This window comes from Trachemys scripta, chromosome 18 (genome assembly GCF_013100865.1).
Source record: "Trachemys scripta elegans isolate TJP31775 chromosome 18, CAS_Tse_1.0, whole genome shotgun sequence".
NCBI lineage: Eukaryota > Metazoa > Chordata > Testudines > Emydidae > Trachemys > Trachemys scripta.
The window spans coordinates 16131308-16150466 of NC_048315.1; the positions used below are offsets into that span (position 1 = coordinate 16131308).

General features: G+C 47.5%; 1 protein-coding gene across 6 annotated transcripts in view; it reads right to left on the reverse strand.

The window, feature by feature from the left end:
* GTF2IRD1 (GTF2I repeat domain containing 1) overlaps positions 1-19159 on the reverse strand; it is a 170939-nt gene that overhangs the window by 71515 nt on the left and 80265 nt on the right. For all 6 annotated transcript variants that reach the window (XM_034752965.1, XM_034752961.1, XM_034752962.1 and 3 more), the window contains 4 exons: positions 11663-11809; positions 3927-4110; positions 1822-2132; positions 341-430 (listed from right to left, as the gene is read on the reverse strand). In XM_034752965.1, the coding sequence (XP_034608856.1) occupies positions 341-430; positions 1822-2132; positions 3927-4110; positions 11663-11809 (732 nt within the window). The remainder of the gene's footprint in view (positions 1-340; positions 431-1821; positions 2133-3926; positions 4111-11662; positions 11810-19159) is intronic.

Genomic DNA, 19159 nt, shown 5'->3' on the forward strand with positions numbered 1-19159 from the left:
ATCAAGTTTTGTTAAAGGGGGTGCAGAGCCTTCGCTCTCTATGGGGCCAGCTTCAGGAGGCAGAAGGGGACAGAGGTCCCGGCAGCTCCTCGTGGAGGATGAGCCAGAAGCATCTGGGGACAGACAGAGCATTGAGCATGGCACCGACCACCGCGAGCCGAATACTTCGGCAGCCATGCTGAGCAGTGGGGAAACAGCAGAAGCGGCCAGGGGCTGGGACTTTTGCCAGAAGCCATTCCCTTCCCTTGTCTCTTTCTGGCAGTGCCCCCCCTCGTCCCCCCCCCACTGCCCCCCCCCCCCCCCCCCCCCCCCCCCCGCCCGGACCCAGTGAGCGTCACACCTGTTTTGTCGTGGACGATGGAGAAGAGGATACGCTTTGACGAATGCACATTCTGGATGAGCGGACCACCAGGGACTGCAGATTTCTGTCCTGGACACAAGGAAAAAGGAACTATAAGAGCCCTATCACCTAATACAAGCAGGGGCAAGAGGCCCACCCCAGCGGGCACAGAAGGGTCACCACGGCCTAGACTCTGCCAGACTGAGCACAGGACTGGGAAACAGGGGCTCCTGCATTCTATTCCCAGCTTGGGCACAGACTTGTTGCGTGGCGTTGGGCCAGTCATTGAACCCTTCTCTGGGCAATATTCATCCCTGAGCGAGCGAGGGAGGGAGGGACTGGGGGTGAGCTGTAGGGAGGTGTATAATCCCGAAATGCAGGGGGACCCTTTCCGCTTGTGGCAGCAAGAGGAAGGGTGATCTGGTATAGACTGGCCGCTGGTGCTGTAGCCATCATGTCACCTGACCCTGATCAGAGCAGGCCTAGAGGACACAGGGATTAAAAAGCCATTTGGTGGCCCACGTACACTACATTGCTACTACTCTACGGCAAGCCCACAGAGTCACATTCAGAGCTTCTCAATACAGAGCCATGCAAAAGGAAAAAAAGAGCCCTTGAATTCCCTTCAAAACCCTCCGCTGAGTCTCTGACCCCTCAGAACTGGGCTCTCCCCCATCTCAGGTACATAAGGCTCTGCACCAGTTATTTTAAAGGGAAAAAACCCCACATGTTGTTCGTTAGTTCTGTCTGTAGTACACACACGCGCGCTGCTCTGCTTCCTGAAATGGCAGGGGTCTGCGCCTTGGGACGGGGCAGATCACCGGAGCGGTGGCAGAGAAGCCCCATCTCAGAGAGGATTGTACAACTCTAGATCCACACAAGGGAGTGCATGGGGAGCGGGACACAGCAAGTCTTTGTTGTCCCAGGGAATGAGGGTGAGGCCCAAATCCAGATTCTGATCCCGCCGCCCTACACCCACAGGAATATAGTGGGCTGTCATTAGAAAGCCACAATGGCCCCCGTTGAAAGCGTTTTGTGGTGCTGAGGATTTCAGAATGAACAGCTAGCAAGTGGCTAGCCAATCCAAAGTCCCCTGAGATCAACTGGAGCCTTTCCATTGGCAATGATGGCCTTTGGATCACCTCTCCCCACCCCCCCGTGAACGACTTTTCCTCAGTTATACGCCGACGATCCACCAGACGCGCTAAACTAAAGGTGCTGGCATGACACAAATGGTTCCCCACTCCCGAGGCTAAAACATACCCAAAGGTGACAGGGAGTGCAGTGAAATTCTATGGACCACCTGAGGCAGGCCTAGAGGAATCTGAAATAACTGCGTTAACCCCCAACACTACTCCTTGTCTCTCCGAGACAGATCTTGGGCCCGACCCAAAGCCCACCAAAGTCAATGAGAGCCTCTCCATCAACTTCAATGGGCTTTAGGCCAGGCCCTCCTTTGAGAGCAAACACAAGGCTATTACCACAGCAGTCGCTGTACTCCTGTGAGGAAGGCACCTTCAGCTCTCCTGAGGGCCTGGGCATCAGCATCTCGCTGGCTGCATTCACCCCGTGCAGACTGGCAGACATCTCCTGCTTTAGGTCCGTGGCGATCTGCGTAGGCAGCGAGACACCGTATAAGAAATTGGTCATGGCTACAGTGGATGGAGTGTCTTGACTGGCTGGTTTAGTGATGTGGTTATTTGGACCGGAATCCCGGCTGCCCTTGGATACTAGAGAGGTACAATTCAACTCTACATTAGGGTTCGCCTCTCTGCTGGGCTCGTCTGCTGGCCTGAATGGAAAAAAAGAAAGAAGAGGAAAACACAGGTACTTTCAAGATCCATCGTATGGCATCTGACATAGGAACTGCGCGCTACAGCCTGCGTACAGCTAACAACATCAGCAACAAGAACCACCGCTTGGCTCAGCAACACTGCATGCAATCGCAGTCTCATTTGATATTAAATGTCTGCTGAATCAGTCCTATAGGTCAGGGGCACAAGGGTTCCTGGAGCAAGGAAGAAAGGTTTTGCTCATATACCCAAGGGGGGAAAGCGGTTTGCAACAGCTTTAAAGCTGCACGGGTGGGCTTGTGCCCAAGCTGTCCATGTTACATGTCTTAATGGCGCGCATCGGGAGAACAAGCTAAAAAGCAATGGGGAGGAAAGGGAGAGGACAGCTTCCAAACAATCATTTCAAGACAGTCCAGCAGGGTGGAAAGTACAATCTCCACTCTGCTCTAATAACTGGCCCAGCTTCTTCTCTGCTTATCATTTCCAATCTACGACAGCTGTCAAAGGAGTTGTAAACCTGCCCCAATTTCTCCCTCTGCTAACTCCCTATTTTCGTCTCTTTCCCCTTCTCTCTTCAGAAGGGTATGTCAGTCTTTACAATACGTTTTATGAGCCAGATCCACAAGTGGTGAAAACTGGCCTAGTTCCATATCCCAAGCGGGGGAGAGGAATTAGACCGCTCAGTGCAACCTTTAGGGGTGAAACTATGGATAGAATTCACCATCATGCACGGTCAAGGATAAAGCACCACTTAGTTCTACTCAAAATAAGGCTTCAGGCGAACTCAGGTGGTGCATAAGACCTTGTACTGACCATCTGAACGTGGTGAATTTTACCTCAAGTAACTACACCCGCTTCAGAAGAGAACTGCCCATTTCTCTGATTTTACATGCCCAACTGGACATACCGAGCGATTTCAGAGGTGCTGAGCATCCCCAGGTCTAATTCGTTTCAAATTGGAAACTGTAGGCACAGGGCACTTGTTAAAATCAGGCCCAACGTGCCTCAAGTTTGGCAGGGCCAAAAATGAACAAGACTGAAATTAGAGGCCACTTTTGGAAATGTGGCTATAATAGCATGAAGGGTGCCTAGCCCCTATATCACCCCTTCATGCAAAAATCCTGACCACCTAGCACAGTATAATACTCTCTCTAGACTGGAAAAGAGGTTTAGGAGGTTTACACTGGAACTCCCTTTGGTGAGGCAAGAGCATCCTGCTTATCATACATACAATTCCTATGTAATGACACGTAGAAGAACGTCATTAAAGCTTGTACGTTTAGGAACACTTAGATATTGTTTTCACTTTCAATAGTGAAGTAAAGATCCCACGGCCCCCCAGACCATGATAAATTAGTCTCTCACACGCGTGCCGAGTCTTTGTACGCCTTGATTTAACATGGCTGCACCTACATTTCAAGGCTCACATGAGAAACCTGTGCTGGGAGCAGCACACCGTATTTAATGAACATCTGCACCTCGCAGACCAGTGGAAAACGGCAGCACGTGATTATTAGTGGTGGCGTCGAGCTGTTAATTAACTCAGCCAGGGCAGCTTTTTATGTGGCTGTCAGAGAGCCCCATAAAGCAGCCAAGCCCATGTGTAATGAGACAAACGGCACCATGCTCTGCAGTGTTCCCCCTCACGTGATGCAGCTGCCACACAAAACCCTTCAGAGGCCTAGTTCAGAGCTCGCTGAACTCAAAGGGGAGGGTCCTTCTCTGGACTTGGCTCAGTGTGGACAAGAAGTGAAGACTCCCTGCTTCCACCCTCTCAGGATTTATGAAGTTACCTTTTTAGCCTGAACCGGATACTGTGGCTGTGCTCCAAAATCGCCATCAGGGATTTCACATCGTATTCCGTGGGCTTCCGGAAGCCAAGTCCCTCAGGCAAGCCGGCAACTGCGAGCAATCCTGGCTCTTTCATCAGCTTCTCGTAGGGCAAGGGCACCACGCTGTTCTTCCCTATGGCTTCACCTGGGAAACGGGCACAATTACACGTTGGATAAAGTCACTGGCTTTTCCAGGTGGAATTTGCTCACAATTGCAGCTGGTCAGGGCTTTAGCAGAGAGATGCGGAGCAGGACTGAGACTGCAGACACCAGTGCGAACTGGTCAGGATAATTCTTCCCACCCATAATATTGTTATAACAAAACATGGCCATTATCTATGGCAGTATCTATGGCTCTTCAGCCACTTTACAAACATTAATTAATAAAGTCTCACAAAACCCCAATGAAGAGGAGCAGGAACAGTGATGTAGCAAAACACAAAAATTCTTGGAATGTATTGAGGACAACTTTTTGTTTCAGAAAACGGACGAAGGAACAAGGGGACACCTACTTTAGACTTCATTACGAGCAACAGGGAGCAACTGGTTCTGAATCTGAAGGCGGAAGGCAATTTGGGTGAAAGCTATCATGAAATGATAGATTTCATGATTGTAAGGAAAGGAAGGAGTGAGAGCAGCAGAATAAGGACAAGGCACTTCAAAAAAAGTAGATTAACAAACTTAGTGAACTGGTAGGTAAGGTGCCATGGGAAGAAAATACGGGAGGAGCTCAGGAGAGCTGGCAGTTAGTCAAGGACAGTGGCGTAGCCTGCTTCTAAGAGGAGAGGGAGCAAACATAAAAAAGGCGCGCCCCCCCCGGTTCCCCCTATGGCCATCCCCCCCCGGCTCCTCCTCCGGCCGCTCCGCGCCCACCCCAGCTCCTCCGGCTACAACGCCTCCCCCCCCACCATGGCTCCTCCGGCCGCCATGCTGCGCCCACTCCCCCTCTTCCGGCCGCGCTGTGGGCCACATGCTGCGCTCCATGCTGGAGCAACCATTGGCTTTGTGGTGTGGGCAGCAGAACAGCGCAAGGGTCTCATCAGTAGCTAGTACAGATGCCTGGCTGGTGAGGCTTGCGCACATGCTCAGAATCCATCTAATCCCAAGATCTGGGGTCAGGACAGAATTCCCCCCCAGGTCAGCTTGGCAGTGCGATGGTTATGTTAAGCAGCAACCCCCCCCAGCCCCCACGCTCCCTCGGCCGCGCACCTCATGCCGCACCCCCCACCCCTGCTCCTCCGGCCGCGCGCCCGCCGCCCGCCCCGCCCCATGGCTGCTGGCTGTGCTGTGGGCGGCCAGCCTACACCCCCCCGCTTGCTCCTCCGGCCGCCTTTGGAAAGGCGCCGCTTTTGGCAAATTTGCTGAGGGGAAGCGGCTGCTTCCCCTGCACCCTGCTAGCTACGCTATTGGTCAAGGACACAATATTAAAGGCACAACTGCCAACTACTCCAATGAGAAGGAAAGATAGGAAGACTCCATCAAAAAGTGGAAACACGGACAAATTGCTAAGGAGGCGTACAGAAGAAGAGCACAAGTATGTAGGGACTAAATCAGAAAGGCTAAGGCACAAAATGAATTACACCTAGCAAGGGACATAAAAAGCAGTGAGAAGCGGTTCTTTACATACATTGGGAACAAGAGAATGATGAAGAAAACTGTAGATCGTCTACTTAGTGAGGAAGGAGAGCTAATAACTTATTTTCATTTGCATATTCATTAAAGTACTCCCAGCATTACTTTTTGGCTCAATGTTTATTCATACTTCACCTGCCTGAAAAAGGAAAAAGTGACTCTTTTGCCTACCGCCATTTTGTGTCTTAGTTTCTCATTTAAAAAAAAAAAATCAAAATGAACAAGTAACCCCTTTCTCTCAACAATCTTAATACGTTTTACAAATGTCAACGCATTGAGCCTCACAATACTGCTTGTGACATAAGGAAATACCATGATCCCCATTTTACAGGTAAGCCCAGAAGGGTTCGTTGACTTGCAAATTAGCAGTGATCATGGAACACATATATCCTGGTCCCATGCTTTACCCACAACACTACTCCTGCTTCAATAGCCAATGTCAAAATAAGAGAATTGCACAAAAATATCCCTGCACCTCTTCCAGCAATATCTCAGTGGGAAGCAGGGAACAAATTGCTCCTCTTTCTCTGCAGGGGAAAACGACCATTGCCACAAGGGTCACCTTAGGCCAGAGATACTCAGCCAGGTACGCATACCCCTGGGGGCACGAAGGTCTTCCAGGGGGTACATCAACTCATCTAGGTATTTGCTTAGTTTTACAGCAGGCTACATAAAAAGCACAAGCGAAGTCAGTACAAACTAAAATTGCATACAAACAATGACTTGTTTATACTGCTCTGTATATTATACACTGAAATGCAAGTTCAATATTTATATTCCAATTGATTTATTTGATAATATATGGTAAAATGAGAAAGAGAGCAATTTTTCAGTAATAGTGCGCTGTGACACTTTTGTATTTTAATGTCTGATTTTGTAAGCAAGTAGATTTTAAGTGAGATGTAACTTGGGGGTACCAGAGACCAATCAGACTCCTGAAAGGGGTACAGTAGTCTGGAAAGGTTGAGAACCAGGGAGAATGTAGGCACCTTGACCAAGATGTTCAAAAATGACGAGCGAGTCTAGGTGCCCAATCGGAGATGCCTTCCAGGGGCCTGATTTCAAAGGATGAGAGCTCAGCACGGTCTGGAAACCAGGAGCCTCTAAAGGTGTCTCAAGCTGGACAGCCATAAAATGGAGGCACCCCAAATCACTAAACACTTCTCAAAAATCTTGAGCCCCTCTCTCCTGAAAAAATTAAATTCTGAGCCTGACCCGAACCACAGATACCAATAGATCAGGCACTCATTGCAGGAAGCAGGAGAGAAAAAAAACAGCAGCGCAAGGACATAAATTACTCAAGAACAGGAGTACTTGTAGCACCTGAGAGACCGCGTATTTGCTTCAGGTTGCGGGGCTATCTGTAAGCGAGGACTGGCCTGTCTCCCAAAATCGGTGAGAGCGAGAGATCATCTTTCAGGATAGGTTGTAGAGCCTTGATGATGCGCTGGAGAGGTTTTAGTTGGGGGCTGAAGGTGATGGCTAGTGGCATTCTGTTACTTTCTTTGTTGGGCCTGTCCTGTGGTAGGTGACTTCTGGGTATTCTTCTGGCTCTGTCAATCTGTTTTTTTCACTTCAGCAGGTGGGTATTGTAGTTTTAAGAATGTTTGATAGAGATCTTGTAGGTGTTTGCCTCTATCTGAGGGATTGGAGCAAATGCCTTTGTATCTTAGAGCTTGGCTGTAGATAATGGATAGTGTGGTGTGTCCTGGATGGAAGCTGGAGGCATGTAGGTAAGCATAGTGGTCAGAGTGGCTGGGTCATTACACATATTGAATCTATTTCCCCATGTTAAGTATCCTCACATCTTCTTGTCAACTGTCTAAAATGGGCCATCTTGATTATCACTACAAAAGTTTTTTTTCTCCTGCTGATAATACCTCATCTGAATTAATTAGCCTCTTCCAGTTGGTATGGCTACTTCCACCTTTTCATGTTATCTGTATGTGTGTGTGTATATATATATATATATATATATATATATATATATATTTTCTTACTATATGTTCCATTCTATGCATCTGATGAAGTGGGTTTTAGCCCACGAAAGCTTATGCTCAAATAAATTTGTTAGTCTCTAAGGTGCCACAAGTACTCCTGTTCTTTTTGCGGATACAGACAAACACAGCTGCTACTCTGAAACCATGAAATACTCAGTGACTCAGCATCCAGATGCATGTAAAAGTGCAGCACATCTGGCTGTAAAGCCCACAGTACATTCGTTCATCATTCTTCTTTGTGGTATTTCGATCCATGTCACTGCACTGGCGCAGGGGAAACCCGGATTTAGAAGTCTGTAATTAGTTGTGGGATTTTATGTGATCTATTTCATTTAAATCATTTTTTAACCTGTAGCTGATTTTACAAAATCCCGGAAACCTCGTGGCACTGTCAACGAGTCCTTATTAAAAGTAATTTCTTCAACACAGAGCATTGCTTCAAAGAACACAACTAATGATGTGTGACTTGCTCAAGCAATCAGTGTTCCTTATAGCTTGGATGGATAACATTTTAATTAACTCCATAACAGAAGTTTCAAAACAAACCTTTGAACCACAACATTGTGAGTACACTCTCTGCTCGCTTGAAAAGTACTAATTGATTCCTTGCCTCAGTGCACTGGCTGCAGCAGATTTTCACTTCCCCATATCGCCCCCTCTCCTTCCCCAGGACAGGAAGAAAGAAGCAAATAATGTTGATAGCAACCAATTATTGGCTAGATGCTTGCAGGTGCCTAGACAAGTTTTCGTGGGGAACGTGCTACCTTCAAAGTGACCTTCAGCAGAGGCTCACGCTTTAACTAAAGAGAGACAATAATAATCATTAATATCTGATTAATAGAACTCCATGGTAATCAGTCATTCTGTTGGTGAAGAGATTACTGGGCTCCAGAGGGAATTTGGGATTCTTTTGAGCGAGCGTTTTCTGTTATTTTTCATCCTCATTGATAGGAGGCAACTTTCTTTAAAGGATAAAAATGGAAGAAAGAGAATTGTTAATTTCAAACAGACCTCTAGATATAGGATACAGAGCCAGGTTCTGCATCCATCTTCAGCATAGTTTGCTGTAGTCAATATGGAACTGGACACACCCCGGTTATAGTCTGAAGAAAGGGACATTCACATGGGGCATGAAGATTAGCAGACAGACAGCTGCACACCAGAGATGCGCACAAAAATCTGCAGCTTGATTTTCAGAACAGCCCTCGTTGCCACTGAAGACATTGCAAATTACTGATGCACCCCACTTCTAAACAGTCAGCCAAACATTATTTGCAGTAGGGTAGCACTTAGAGACCCCAATTAAAATTGGCACCTCATTGTGCTAAGTGCTGTACAACCACACGGCAAGGGACAGTCCCTGCCCCAAAGATCTTGCAATCTAAAGAAACAAGACAGGCAAAAGGTGGGATGTGGGGGCCGGGGGGGGGGGAAAGAGAGAAACAGGCACAGAGGGGAAGTGACTTGCCCAAGTGACACGGCAGGTCAGTGACCGAGCCAGGAATCAAACCCAAGTCTTCCAGTCCATTGCCCCAGACACTAATAAATAAATACTAATAATAGCAGCTAGCTCTAACAGTGCTTTGCACCAGTAGATCTCTATGCACTTCACACAAGGAGGTGACTATAACTATCCCATTTCTACAGATAGTAAAACTGAGGTACAGAGCAATGAAATGACTTGTCCAAGGTCAAACCAGCAGACTGGTGGCAGGAACAGAAGCCAGGTCTCTAGAATGCCAGTCTAGTCCCCTTCCCACTAGGCCATACTCCAGTTCCCATTAAGTTTTAAAAAATGTGTGTCCATGCACCACCATGGGTGCTGGATTGAAAACATAAAACATTTCCTCCAAACTGACCCTCAAACAGGTAAGTTTTATTATGTACATTCATATTCTCCCTCTTCCCCTCCCCCTCTCTCACCTAGGGATCTAACAAGGCGAGTGCTGACTTTCACTGCTCGTTCACTTGCCTTTCCCTACAGTGTCCATTTGGGCTGCGATCTGAAAGCCGTGGAGAGGATCTGAACACCCATTGTAATGGGATGTGGTATCCAAATCCATTAAGTGATTCCTAAAACCTTGACTTCTAATGATAGGGCACAGAGCAATAAAATGACCTGCCCAAGGTCACCCCAGCAGACGAGTGGCAGAACCCAGGTAACTTGTTTCTTTACTTGGCTACAAAGCACTTAGCACTCTCTGGGAGCTACACAGTAACAAATTTAAAAATTTTATTAAAATGATGTTAAAAAAAATAGTGAACAGAGTTTGAGCATAGAAGTTTCTGGTTATCAGGGAATAACATACAGATTATCGAGGGTGCAAAGTTTGGTTTAAGATAGTTCAGTCTTGTTATTACTTGATTCTAGATAACGGACTGCAAAACCACCATCGAAATGCCAAGTTATAAACACAACAACAAATCTGACCTTCACTCTTAAGGGCTGAGATTCAGTCCCCTGTTCATCTTCAGGCAAGCAAAGCATTTTCTTTATAAAACAAGCATTCAAAGGCATGTGAAGTAACACAAAGTGAGTCAATGGATTAGGGATTATCGTTGTTCTTCCAAGACTTAGTGGACTCCCCTGCAAACTCTCAGCTGATTTGGGACCAGTTTCCAATATATACTTGGGCAATATTTGTAATCCCCTGTGCAGAAACCAACTTCCATTTAACCCTGCTTGGGCCGTGGCTGCCTATGGGGCCAGAACTTTCGAACCTGAGACCACACCAGGAAGACAACTATTTCTCAGTGGGTCTAATTTGCCACTGTGCAGAAGGCCAACACACTGTCTAGGCAATATTTCAACCTGACTGAGGATTTAAGTGGGACGAAAGTGGTGTAAGCCCTTGCATTGGCTCTCGGCAAGGGGCAAATTTCACTCTGCGGGAAGATCCTGGGGTGCATTCTCCTTTTGCTAACACAAATGTGTTTTCACTACTGTTGGTCCAACCCGGATTATAGAAAGGTGAGCTGGAAGCCTGTCTGGTTTTGTGCATGTGCAACTGCCACCATCTTGACCAACACTAGGATTTGAACCCGAGACCTCCAGAGCTAAATGCCTATACAGCTACAGCCTGTTACAGCTCCCTAGCTAGGGCTGTAACAACTCCTATGCTCTGCGGATCAGGCTCAGCGAGAGACCTCTCACACACACAGTCATCGGTGGGTTACATCAGCAACACTGTGGTCAGCTACATTTTAACTGCGGCATCTTTATTACTGGGGAAGATGTATGAGCTGGAATGAAACTAGATTGCGTCTCGGAGCTCAGGTCGCAGGGCTCTTAGGAAAATCATCTTTTTCCTTCAAAAGTCAAATTTGGCACTAAAACCACCTTAAAAGCCACATTAGGGATAAAGACCACATTTTAAAAATCTGCTGGGAGCACAGCATTGGTTTGAGAATGCTGCAGGGACAGCATTTCTAAGGACGTCCACACACACACACACACACTAATTTATTCATTGGCACATTTAGCTAACGAGCCGTGGAATAGTCTCTTCTAGGGCCTTTCTGCAGAAGAAAACGTTAACAGTTAGGCCCATTGATTTCAATGGAGTCAACATGATGTACGCTCCGTGTCTACAAGGCTATAAAGTTCCCTTCATAATCTCTTAAGGGCCTGATCCTGCACTCACCCAGTGATAAAAGGGCCACTGACTTCAGTGGGGTGCAGGATTGGGCTCTGAGAGCTTCAGTAAAGCACCCAAGCACCTGTTTAAATCTATCCCTACTCACCGCAGCACTTAAGTCAATGGGACTTAAGCAAGTGCTTACAGGGGCAGATTTCTAAAGGGATTAGTTAGTGATCTGCTAAACAAGGACGGAGGGACTTAAGCATGTGCTTAAAGTTAAAGCGAAGCATGAGCTAAGTGCTGTGCTGAATCGAGGCCACGAGGGATCACGATGCAATGGCTAGATCAGAGCAGGGTGGAAAGATGTAGCCACAAGTACATACAGGCCCAGTTTCTCAGCGTGTCAGGGTGATAACGGGCCTTCAGCCGTTGGTGAGACCAGTCCCTTCAAAAACAACCCAAATGGAATTGTGAAGATTCTTACTATAAAGCACATCAAACACTTCCTCTACCATCTTCCTGAGTAGATAAACGTCTGATCCTTGATGCGGGGAGACCCTCGGGATGCTCCGGCCACAGTCCTTTGCCTTCTTCTGGAAGTCTGCATCCTGCTCCTTCCTCTGCTGACCTCCTGCAGGAAAAGAAAAAAGAAAGAAGGAGAAAGTGGAAGTGCCTGGAGGAAGGGGAGGGTTTTGGTCATGGTGGTTCCCCCATCGCCCTAATTTGACCATGACGTGCACTGGATTCAAGGTCACTGGCAGTTTTGGTTGTCAAGCATTCTGCAGCAAGCTCCCAAATGACTCCGCTTTAAAACCACAAGGGCCTGGTTTTCAAAAGCTCAGAGCGCCCGCAATTCCAGCAAAAATCAATGATGGCTGCAGCCGCTCAGCTCCCCGGATGTTCAGCCCCACAGTGTCCCCAGGCCAGAAGGGCTGCTCAATACCCTACACACCACTTAAACCCAGCATTAGTAGTCAAATCCATCCCTAAGCAGAAGGGCAGCAAAATGCAGGTGCACCATGTTACTCCTATCTGAGCACAACTATCCGGGGACAATAAGTTACCCATGAAGGATGGGGTTTTCCCATCTGCCTAGGGGATTTGGACACCCAGTTCCCATTGTAAATTAACAAGAATTGCGCATTCAGCAGCTTTGGGGAACTTTCCCCACCTTTGCACTATGAGTGCTGGCTGGCTAGTGGTAGCTATGGTGGAAATGCTATGGTGGAGCCTCTCAATGCGCAGTGACAAAGGGTTTACTGTCATGTAACAGCAACTCCTATCGGCCCTGACAAACTCACTACACCTAACACATTGTTGTCACAGTATTTATCCATAAACAATGTCAAGTAGAGGGTCAAAAGCTTATCCCCTACTGGCCACCATAAGCGTTGCGGGATGTGCATACACATGTTATTCACGAAATATGTACTTACTAAAAATACACTTAAACTATGTAACCAGGCAGGGCAAATAAACAGATTTTTTCCCAGACAAAGGAATGTCGATTTACCCGTCTGCTGCGTTCTCCAATGTAAATCAGACGTGTAACTCAACACAAAGCAAGTTTCATTCACATATTAACTCAAAAGGAAAAGCAAGTTAAAAGGAGAATGAGAAAGACGATCTGGCATCAGCACCCCAAAGAACATAGAGCAGGAGAAAAGAACTTTGTCTAGGGGTACACGGCAAGGGGCTACATTTCGAAGATTGACTGGACTATAAGGAAGAGGAAAGGGAACCCTTGGTGGTCCGTGATGGAGGGAACAAAACAGACAGTGCATTTTGGATCCTGGCCCAGGGGACTGGAGATGCTGAGAGGTCGCTTTAGGTGAGAGATGTAACAGACAAAGATTGCAGCCTGCTAAAGCGACGTTTAGTCTCTTAGAAGCATGTTATAACTTTTGCTTTAGTTGTAATCATACCTGTTTCTACTACTCTTACTCGGGTTTCAGAGTGGTAGCCGTGTTAGTCTGTATCAGCAAAAGCAACGAGGAGTCCTTGTGGCACCTTAGAGACGAACAAATTTATTTGGGCATAACCTTTCGTTGACTAGACCCTTACAGCCCACGAAAGATTATGTCCAAATAAATTTGTTCAGCTCTAAGGTGCCACAAGGACTCCTCGTTGTTTTTACTCGTACTCAGTGTCACTTGAACCTCTATCTTTGTAAATAAACTTAGAATCATAGAAGCATAGAATATCAGGGTTGGAAGGGACCTCAAGAGGTCATCTAGTCCAACCCCCAAACTTCTCTTTGTTTTATCACAAAGTGTGAATTCTTAGTAGAAGCAAGAAAGCTGGTGAGTACAGTGTCTCTTTGGAGGCAGCAGACTTGGTAATTAATGTGTATCCAGGGACTGGATACCGCAAGGTACCGCTCTTCCAGGGGGCTCTGGAACTGGGGTGCACCAAGTGTTACCTGCAAGGCACAGTAAAGGCTGCCAGAGTTCTGAGAAGTTTGTCGGGGTAGCTAGCAGACTGGGGAGACCGGGAGCCATCCCCCAGTTTAGTACCAGCACCTCTCTCTCTCGCTGAAGGAGGGGTTTAACAAGGTGACCCGCACTCCTGGGAGCTCCATGAAAGTGTCACAGCAGGACGCAGGCTTTCGATAACCTTGCTCAGAGCAGGTCTAGAGGACACAGTGGTAAGGTCACCTAAGTCCTATCTACACTAGCCCATCCACCAATGGACAATTAGAGACCCTAGTTGTCAGAGTGTAGACAAGGCCTTGCAAACCACCAAAGCCGCAGCATCAGTCAATAGCATGGCACTTTGAATCAGGACTGCACGAAGGCACCTGCAATGTCACTTTCTACATCACAGAGACCAGGCAGCCTCCTTCATTTATTGCATTAAGGTTTGTTTAAATGATTTTCTCTCCCAATGGATTGGTTTTGGTTTTTGTAAGTGACAGAAAAACCTGCAAATTCCAAAAAGCCATGGAGGAGTTACAAGAGCATAGGAAGCCAGGCAAAGAAACTCCAATACAAAGAAGACAGAGAGCCTCTCAGTGCCATTGACTTAAACAATACCTTACACTGCACAAATATTAAACAGCTCCCACGCCCCTGCTACATCCATTCCCTATCCCACGTCCTCCCCCACTACACTCTTTTCAGGCCTTCTGCCTAGAGTCCAGCCACCACCGTAGGACAGAGCAAGGTTCAGAACTTCAGTGTTCTCCCCCTCCAACTATGAAAGGGCCAGAACTCACCCGCCCAGCCCCAATCCCGGATATGCCAGCCCCTTCTCCTGATTTCACACACACAGCTTCATTGAAACTATTGTGATTAATTGGCCAGTGTCCTTCTTTTCACTGGGTTCAATCTGCTTAGCCCTCAGTTTTTCTGAAAAGCAAATCCCCCTTGCCTGAAAGCGTTCTTACTTCTCAGCGTTGCGCAGCTCTGTAATACCAGCGATTCCCTGCTCATTTCCCCCATTAAACCTCAGCTAAAGCGTATCTACAGCAACAATTTCCTTGCATCTCTCAATGCACAGAAAATTAACCACCACGAGTACATTATTGCCAGTCGTTCTAAACCTATTCACAAGGGATTTTCGGTGGCAAAGGACTAATTCTTTCATCATACTCTGCAGACTCCTGCCAGTGATCTGCCCGGATGCTGTTCGATTGCTTAAGGAGGAACTGATGGATCCCTTCTGCTTTTGTCTGAAACAATCCTCTATGCAAATAGGAAACTGAGCTATTGCTTTTTAAACCCAGCTGTGGTTAAACACCAGCCAGATAATACAGCAGGGCAATAACCAGAATGTATGTTGATGAATGAAGCTCAAGTTATAGCGGGCTGCTTCCAATCCAAGAGTCCCAGATGCTCAGGAACACGTGGAAGGCAACGCAAGTGACAAAGCACAGACAGTCTGGGAGCATGGGGCAGGCAGAGAGAGCAGACCCATGTAAACACATGGAACATCACTATAACAGAGTGTAGGACTCTTCTCAGCATCGGAGGTTCTGCTTTCCTTGGGATCATTAACAATAATAATACATTTACGCTCTGGCACGCAAAAGTTGCACTGGTTTAACGAAAGGTGCGATTCTAAATGGACACAGTTAAATTGGTCCAGAACCGCTCGCCGATCCATTTAAGCCTGAATTACACAGGCTTTTCTAGCATCAGTACAGGTAGAGGGACGTACCAACCCAATATAAATCTGTCCACACCAGGCTTGCGCCGATTTAACTAAATTGGTTTTTAAACCCATTTAAGTGGAGCCGGCGTAACTTCCACGTGCAGACAAGGCCTGATACGACACCTCTTCATTTGAGGATTTCAAAGCACTTTGGACACATTAAATAATCCTTGTAACACCCTGGGAAGGATTGGGGGGAGGGGGGAGCATCACTGAGACACTTCAGCAGTGTCTGCATTTTTGGGAAATCTCCTGCTAATTAATTATCCCAGTGCAGCTCCAATGATGGCAACAAGAGAGGACGCAGCAACGGAGACCGGGCGCAGGCAGGTCGGGACAACACAGGGAGAAAAAGGCCACTGAACACTGGAGTACTGAGTGTGCTAGTGCTCACCCCATTGCCCATCACCAGGAGGCCTGGTGGGAACAGTACAGGGGGAGATTGCTAGTGCGGATAAAGCCACTCACCACCCCCTCATTTCAGTAACCAAGGTCAGAGCGGACATCGGACTCTCGGAACACCACCTATTTTCCATTACACGAGCTGGTGCAAGGAGCGTTGTGCTACTGGCTGTGGACTGTGATTCTAGCCAAAGTGGCCGGGTGCCTGGAGTGGTGGGTTTGGGGATCTTACTGATTTGAATCTAAATAAATCCAAACTAATTAAGGTGTCACTCTGGCAACGAGACTATAACAAATGATTATAAGAGGTGGACGCCATTTTGTTTAGTGCACCAAAACAAATGGGAGGTTCACACACACCTGAGCACCATTTGGCTCTGCAGCAGGCGTTAGTGTAACATAAGCCTGAGAGATGAGCACATTCCTGCAGACACAGGATCGGAAATAAGAGATACTGGAGGGAAAAAAAAAACTTTACACTCACTTAATCCATTCCTCAGCCAAACCAGAACTGTTCCATGGAGCGGAAGGATGTTCATGTTATTAGACAAGGGGCTTGTCCACACAAACATTTAGTCTGTGGCAAGCCGGGGTATAAATCTACCCTACCTGTCTACGTGGACTCTATCGCCCAGTTCTCTAGTGTACTCGGATCTACTCTTGTTTCACAGCAACAGGGTCCACATGGGCATTTAGCGCACATCGGGCTAGCATGGGGTAGATTTACGCCACAGCTTGCCACTAACTACGTGGTCATGAAGACAAGTCCTAGGACTCGAGACACCTGGGTTCATTCCTGTGTGAGCCTGGGCAAGTCACTTTATTTGTCCATCCCTCAGTTCCACACCTCCTTTCTCTCACCCTTTCCTTATGTTTTGTCTTAGGCAAGCTCTTCGGGGTCGGGACCATCTCTTACTATGTGTGTACACACCTGGCACAATGGGGCCATGATCTCAATGGGGCCCGTATGCACTACCATACTATAAATAATAAATAGTACTAATGATACAATACCTTCTCCAGTGCGGTCACCCAGGAGACGGACGCACAAAGAGAGGTGACACAAGAAGTGTCTCTGCTCCCCTAAAAACACCAGGGGTGCGAGCATACACATCCGCACACCCTAGAAGGACTCAATACTTGTCAAGTGGAAAAAGGATGAAGCCAGTAGGAAAAGAAATGTAATTTTCCATCTTCTTAGAAGATACTAGAATAATAGGAAGTGGGGAGAAGAGAATGTGAAGCTATATGTGGGGAGAAAGCCAGCAGACAGCAGGACCTTTTCATGTCTTCCTCAGTATTTGATGTTCAAGCCTTTATTGTTTCAAAAAAAGAAGCTTTTCATGAAGTTAACTTAGAACAGACTTTAATGTTTCCAGCTGCATTTTACAGCTCTCTCAAGTTGTCGGCTATCTCTCCGATCAAGCTGTGCCAAGCCTCAAAACACTCCGTAGAAGCCTAGCACAATTCCAAAGTAATCCAACAAAGTACCTCAGTGATGCGCATGGGACAACCAGCTCCTCGGGTCAGCGCCAGCCAGTTTTATTTGCACCGTCTGTCTGGGTCTCTTCCGCCTTCCTGAGCTCAGTGAGGATTCTGCAGCAACCCGAGTGGTTTTTTCCTCTGAGGCATGGGCTGCCCTTTCTTTGCTGGCAAATACTGCACCTGCTTAACTGCTAAGAAATGCCCCAGCTGCTCATCACAAACCGAAGTAAAGGTTCTCTCCTTCTATACCCTTCTCTTCTTTTAGGCTGGCGCCAGTGACTTCAAATGGTGTTGAAGTCCCAGGGTTAACAGCTGCACCATCAAAAGCGAGCACAGAATGCATGCTGGGCTTCCACATTCCACACCAGGATTTGGAACAGACCGATCAGGAGATTTCAGAGTCTTATCTGCTGTTCCCAATACACCTGCTGCAGTTTTTAGCTGCCAGAGGAATTTCTGACACGAGAAAGCCGTCAGACAGAAATGCGGCCGTACAAATCCAGGAGGCACACACTCACCGTACAGACTGAACGGACAATGCCCCCACCCACAAAAGCACTGGTTTTTTTCCCCCTGCAGTCCTCATCTCAATCAGCTCAAAACTGCTCCAGAAATTCAGCTTGCACAACCAGCCATCTCATCCCAGGCCAAGCAGAAGACCTGGGGCCCAATCCTCAGCTGGTGTAAATCAGCATGTTTCTCTTTTGACCGCAGTGGAGTTCGGCCTGTTTTCAGCAGTGACCCAAGAAGCCCCTAATCAGGGGAATGTGGTAATACAGCCTGGCTTGTGCTCCCAGTGAAGTCAGCGGAAAGACTCCCCTTGACTTCAATAATGCAGGTGCAAGGCCTGCATAAAACTAAGACTTGGTTAGTAGAGCTACATGAAAATAGGTGGGGGAGGGGCCTCTCTGAGCCCCAGAACTTTACCTTCACACTCAAGATCCCGCATCACAATAGCTCTCCTTCCAACCAGGATGTGGGGGAGGCGGATAGAGGCAGCTTCTCTGAAGTCCATCAGCTCTGCTCTAGAAGGTTCAGGCCAGAGTTATCATCAGGCCAAAGAAGCAGATATTGAACAAAGCAAGGTCCTTTAAAGTCTTCCTCCTGCTAGTGAGTGCCCCGTCCATGTGCTAAGCCCAGAGCAAAAGGCCATGTCTGAGTCCCCAGTGGGGAGGGCCTCATCCATGGGATGGATTCTGATCTCACCAGCATGTAGTTCCACTGATTATTCCCTGCTTCTACTGCTGTACACGAGAGGAGAACTGGCCCCTTGCTTGTTTCTCTTTCTTCCAGCAACATGTCTCACAAACTCCTTTGGTCTCTGAAGCATGTGTCTGATTTTTCAACGGGAATTTGCCTTTCATTAACTGCTCTGCACTTTAAAGTAAAGTGATGCTGGCGGGGTGTGAGTGGGAAGGGCAACTCCAACTGTCCAATACCACGGCAAACAATGGGCCCCATACTGGGTGGTGTGAGCACCCACTAGCAAGTGCTGGCCACCTCGGATAGCCACAGCAACATTTACCACTCCATTTACATACACTGAGGAATGAACAACCTTAGCCTGCATTCAGCAGGAGAGAGAACAGCCAAGACTCTTGAAGGGCAGAGAGAATGGGAAATAAGGAAGAAAATCTGCCAGTGCCCCTGGGCATCACACCCTGCAATGATGGAAGGGGTGGGCAGCCTGCAGCTCTCCTCAAGACACAAGAAACACCTTTTGTTTACAATACGTTCTAGACAGTTTCATTAGGGCGGGGAAGGATGTGGGGGGAGATGCTCACTTGAAAAGTTTTCGGTTCTTTCTGCTAAGCAGTCATTTAAAAACCCTTCTAAGGCTCTCCCCTCCCGACTAGGCATCAATTCTCTTTTATTGACATTCATCTTTATAATTGCCAATTCCCCTTAGTATTTCAGGAAAGGCCGTGCTAAATGAGCG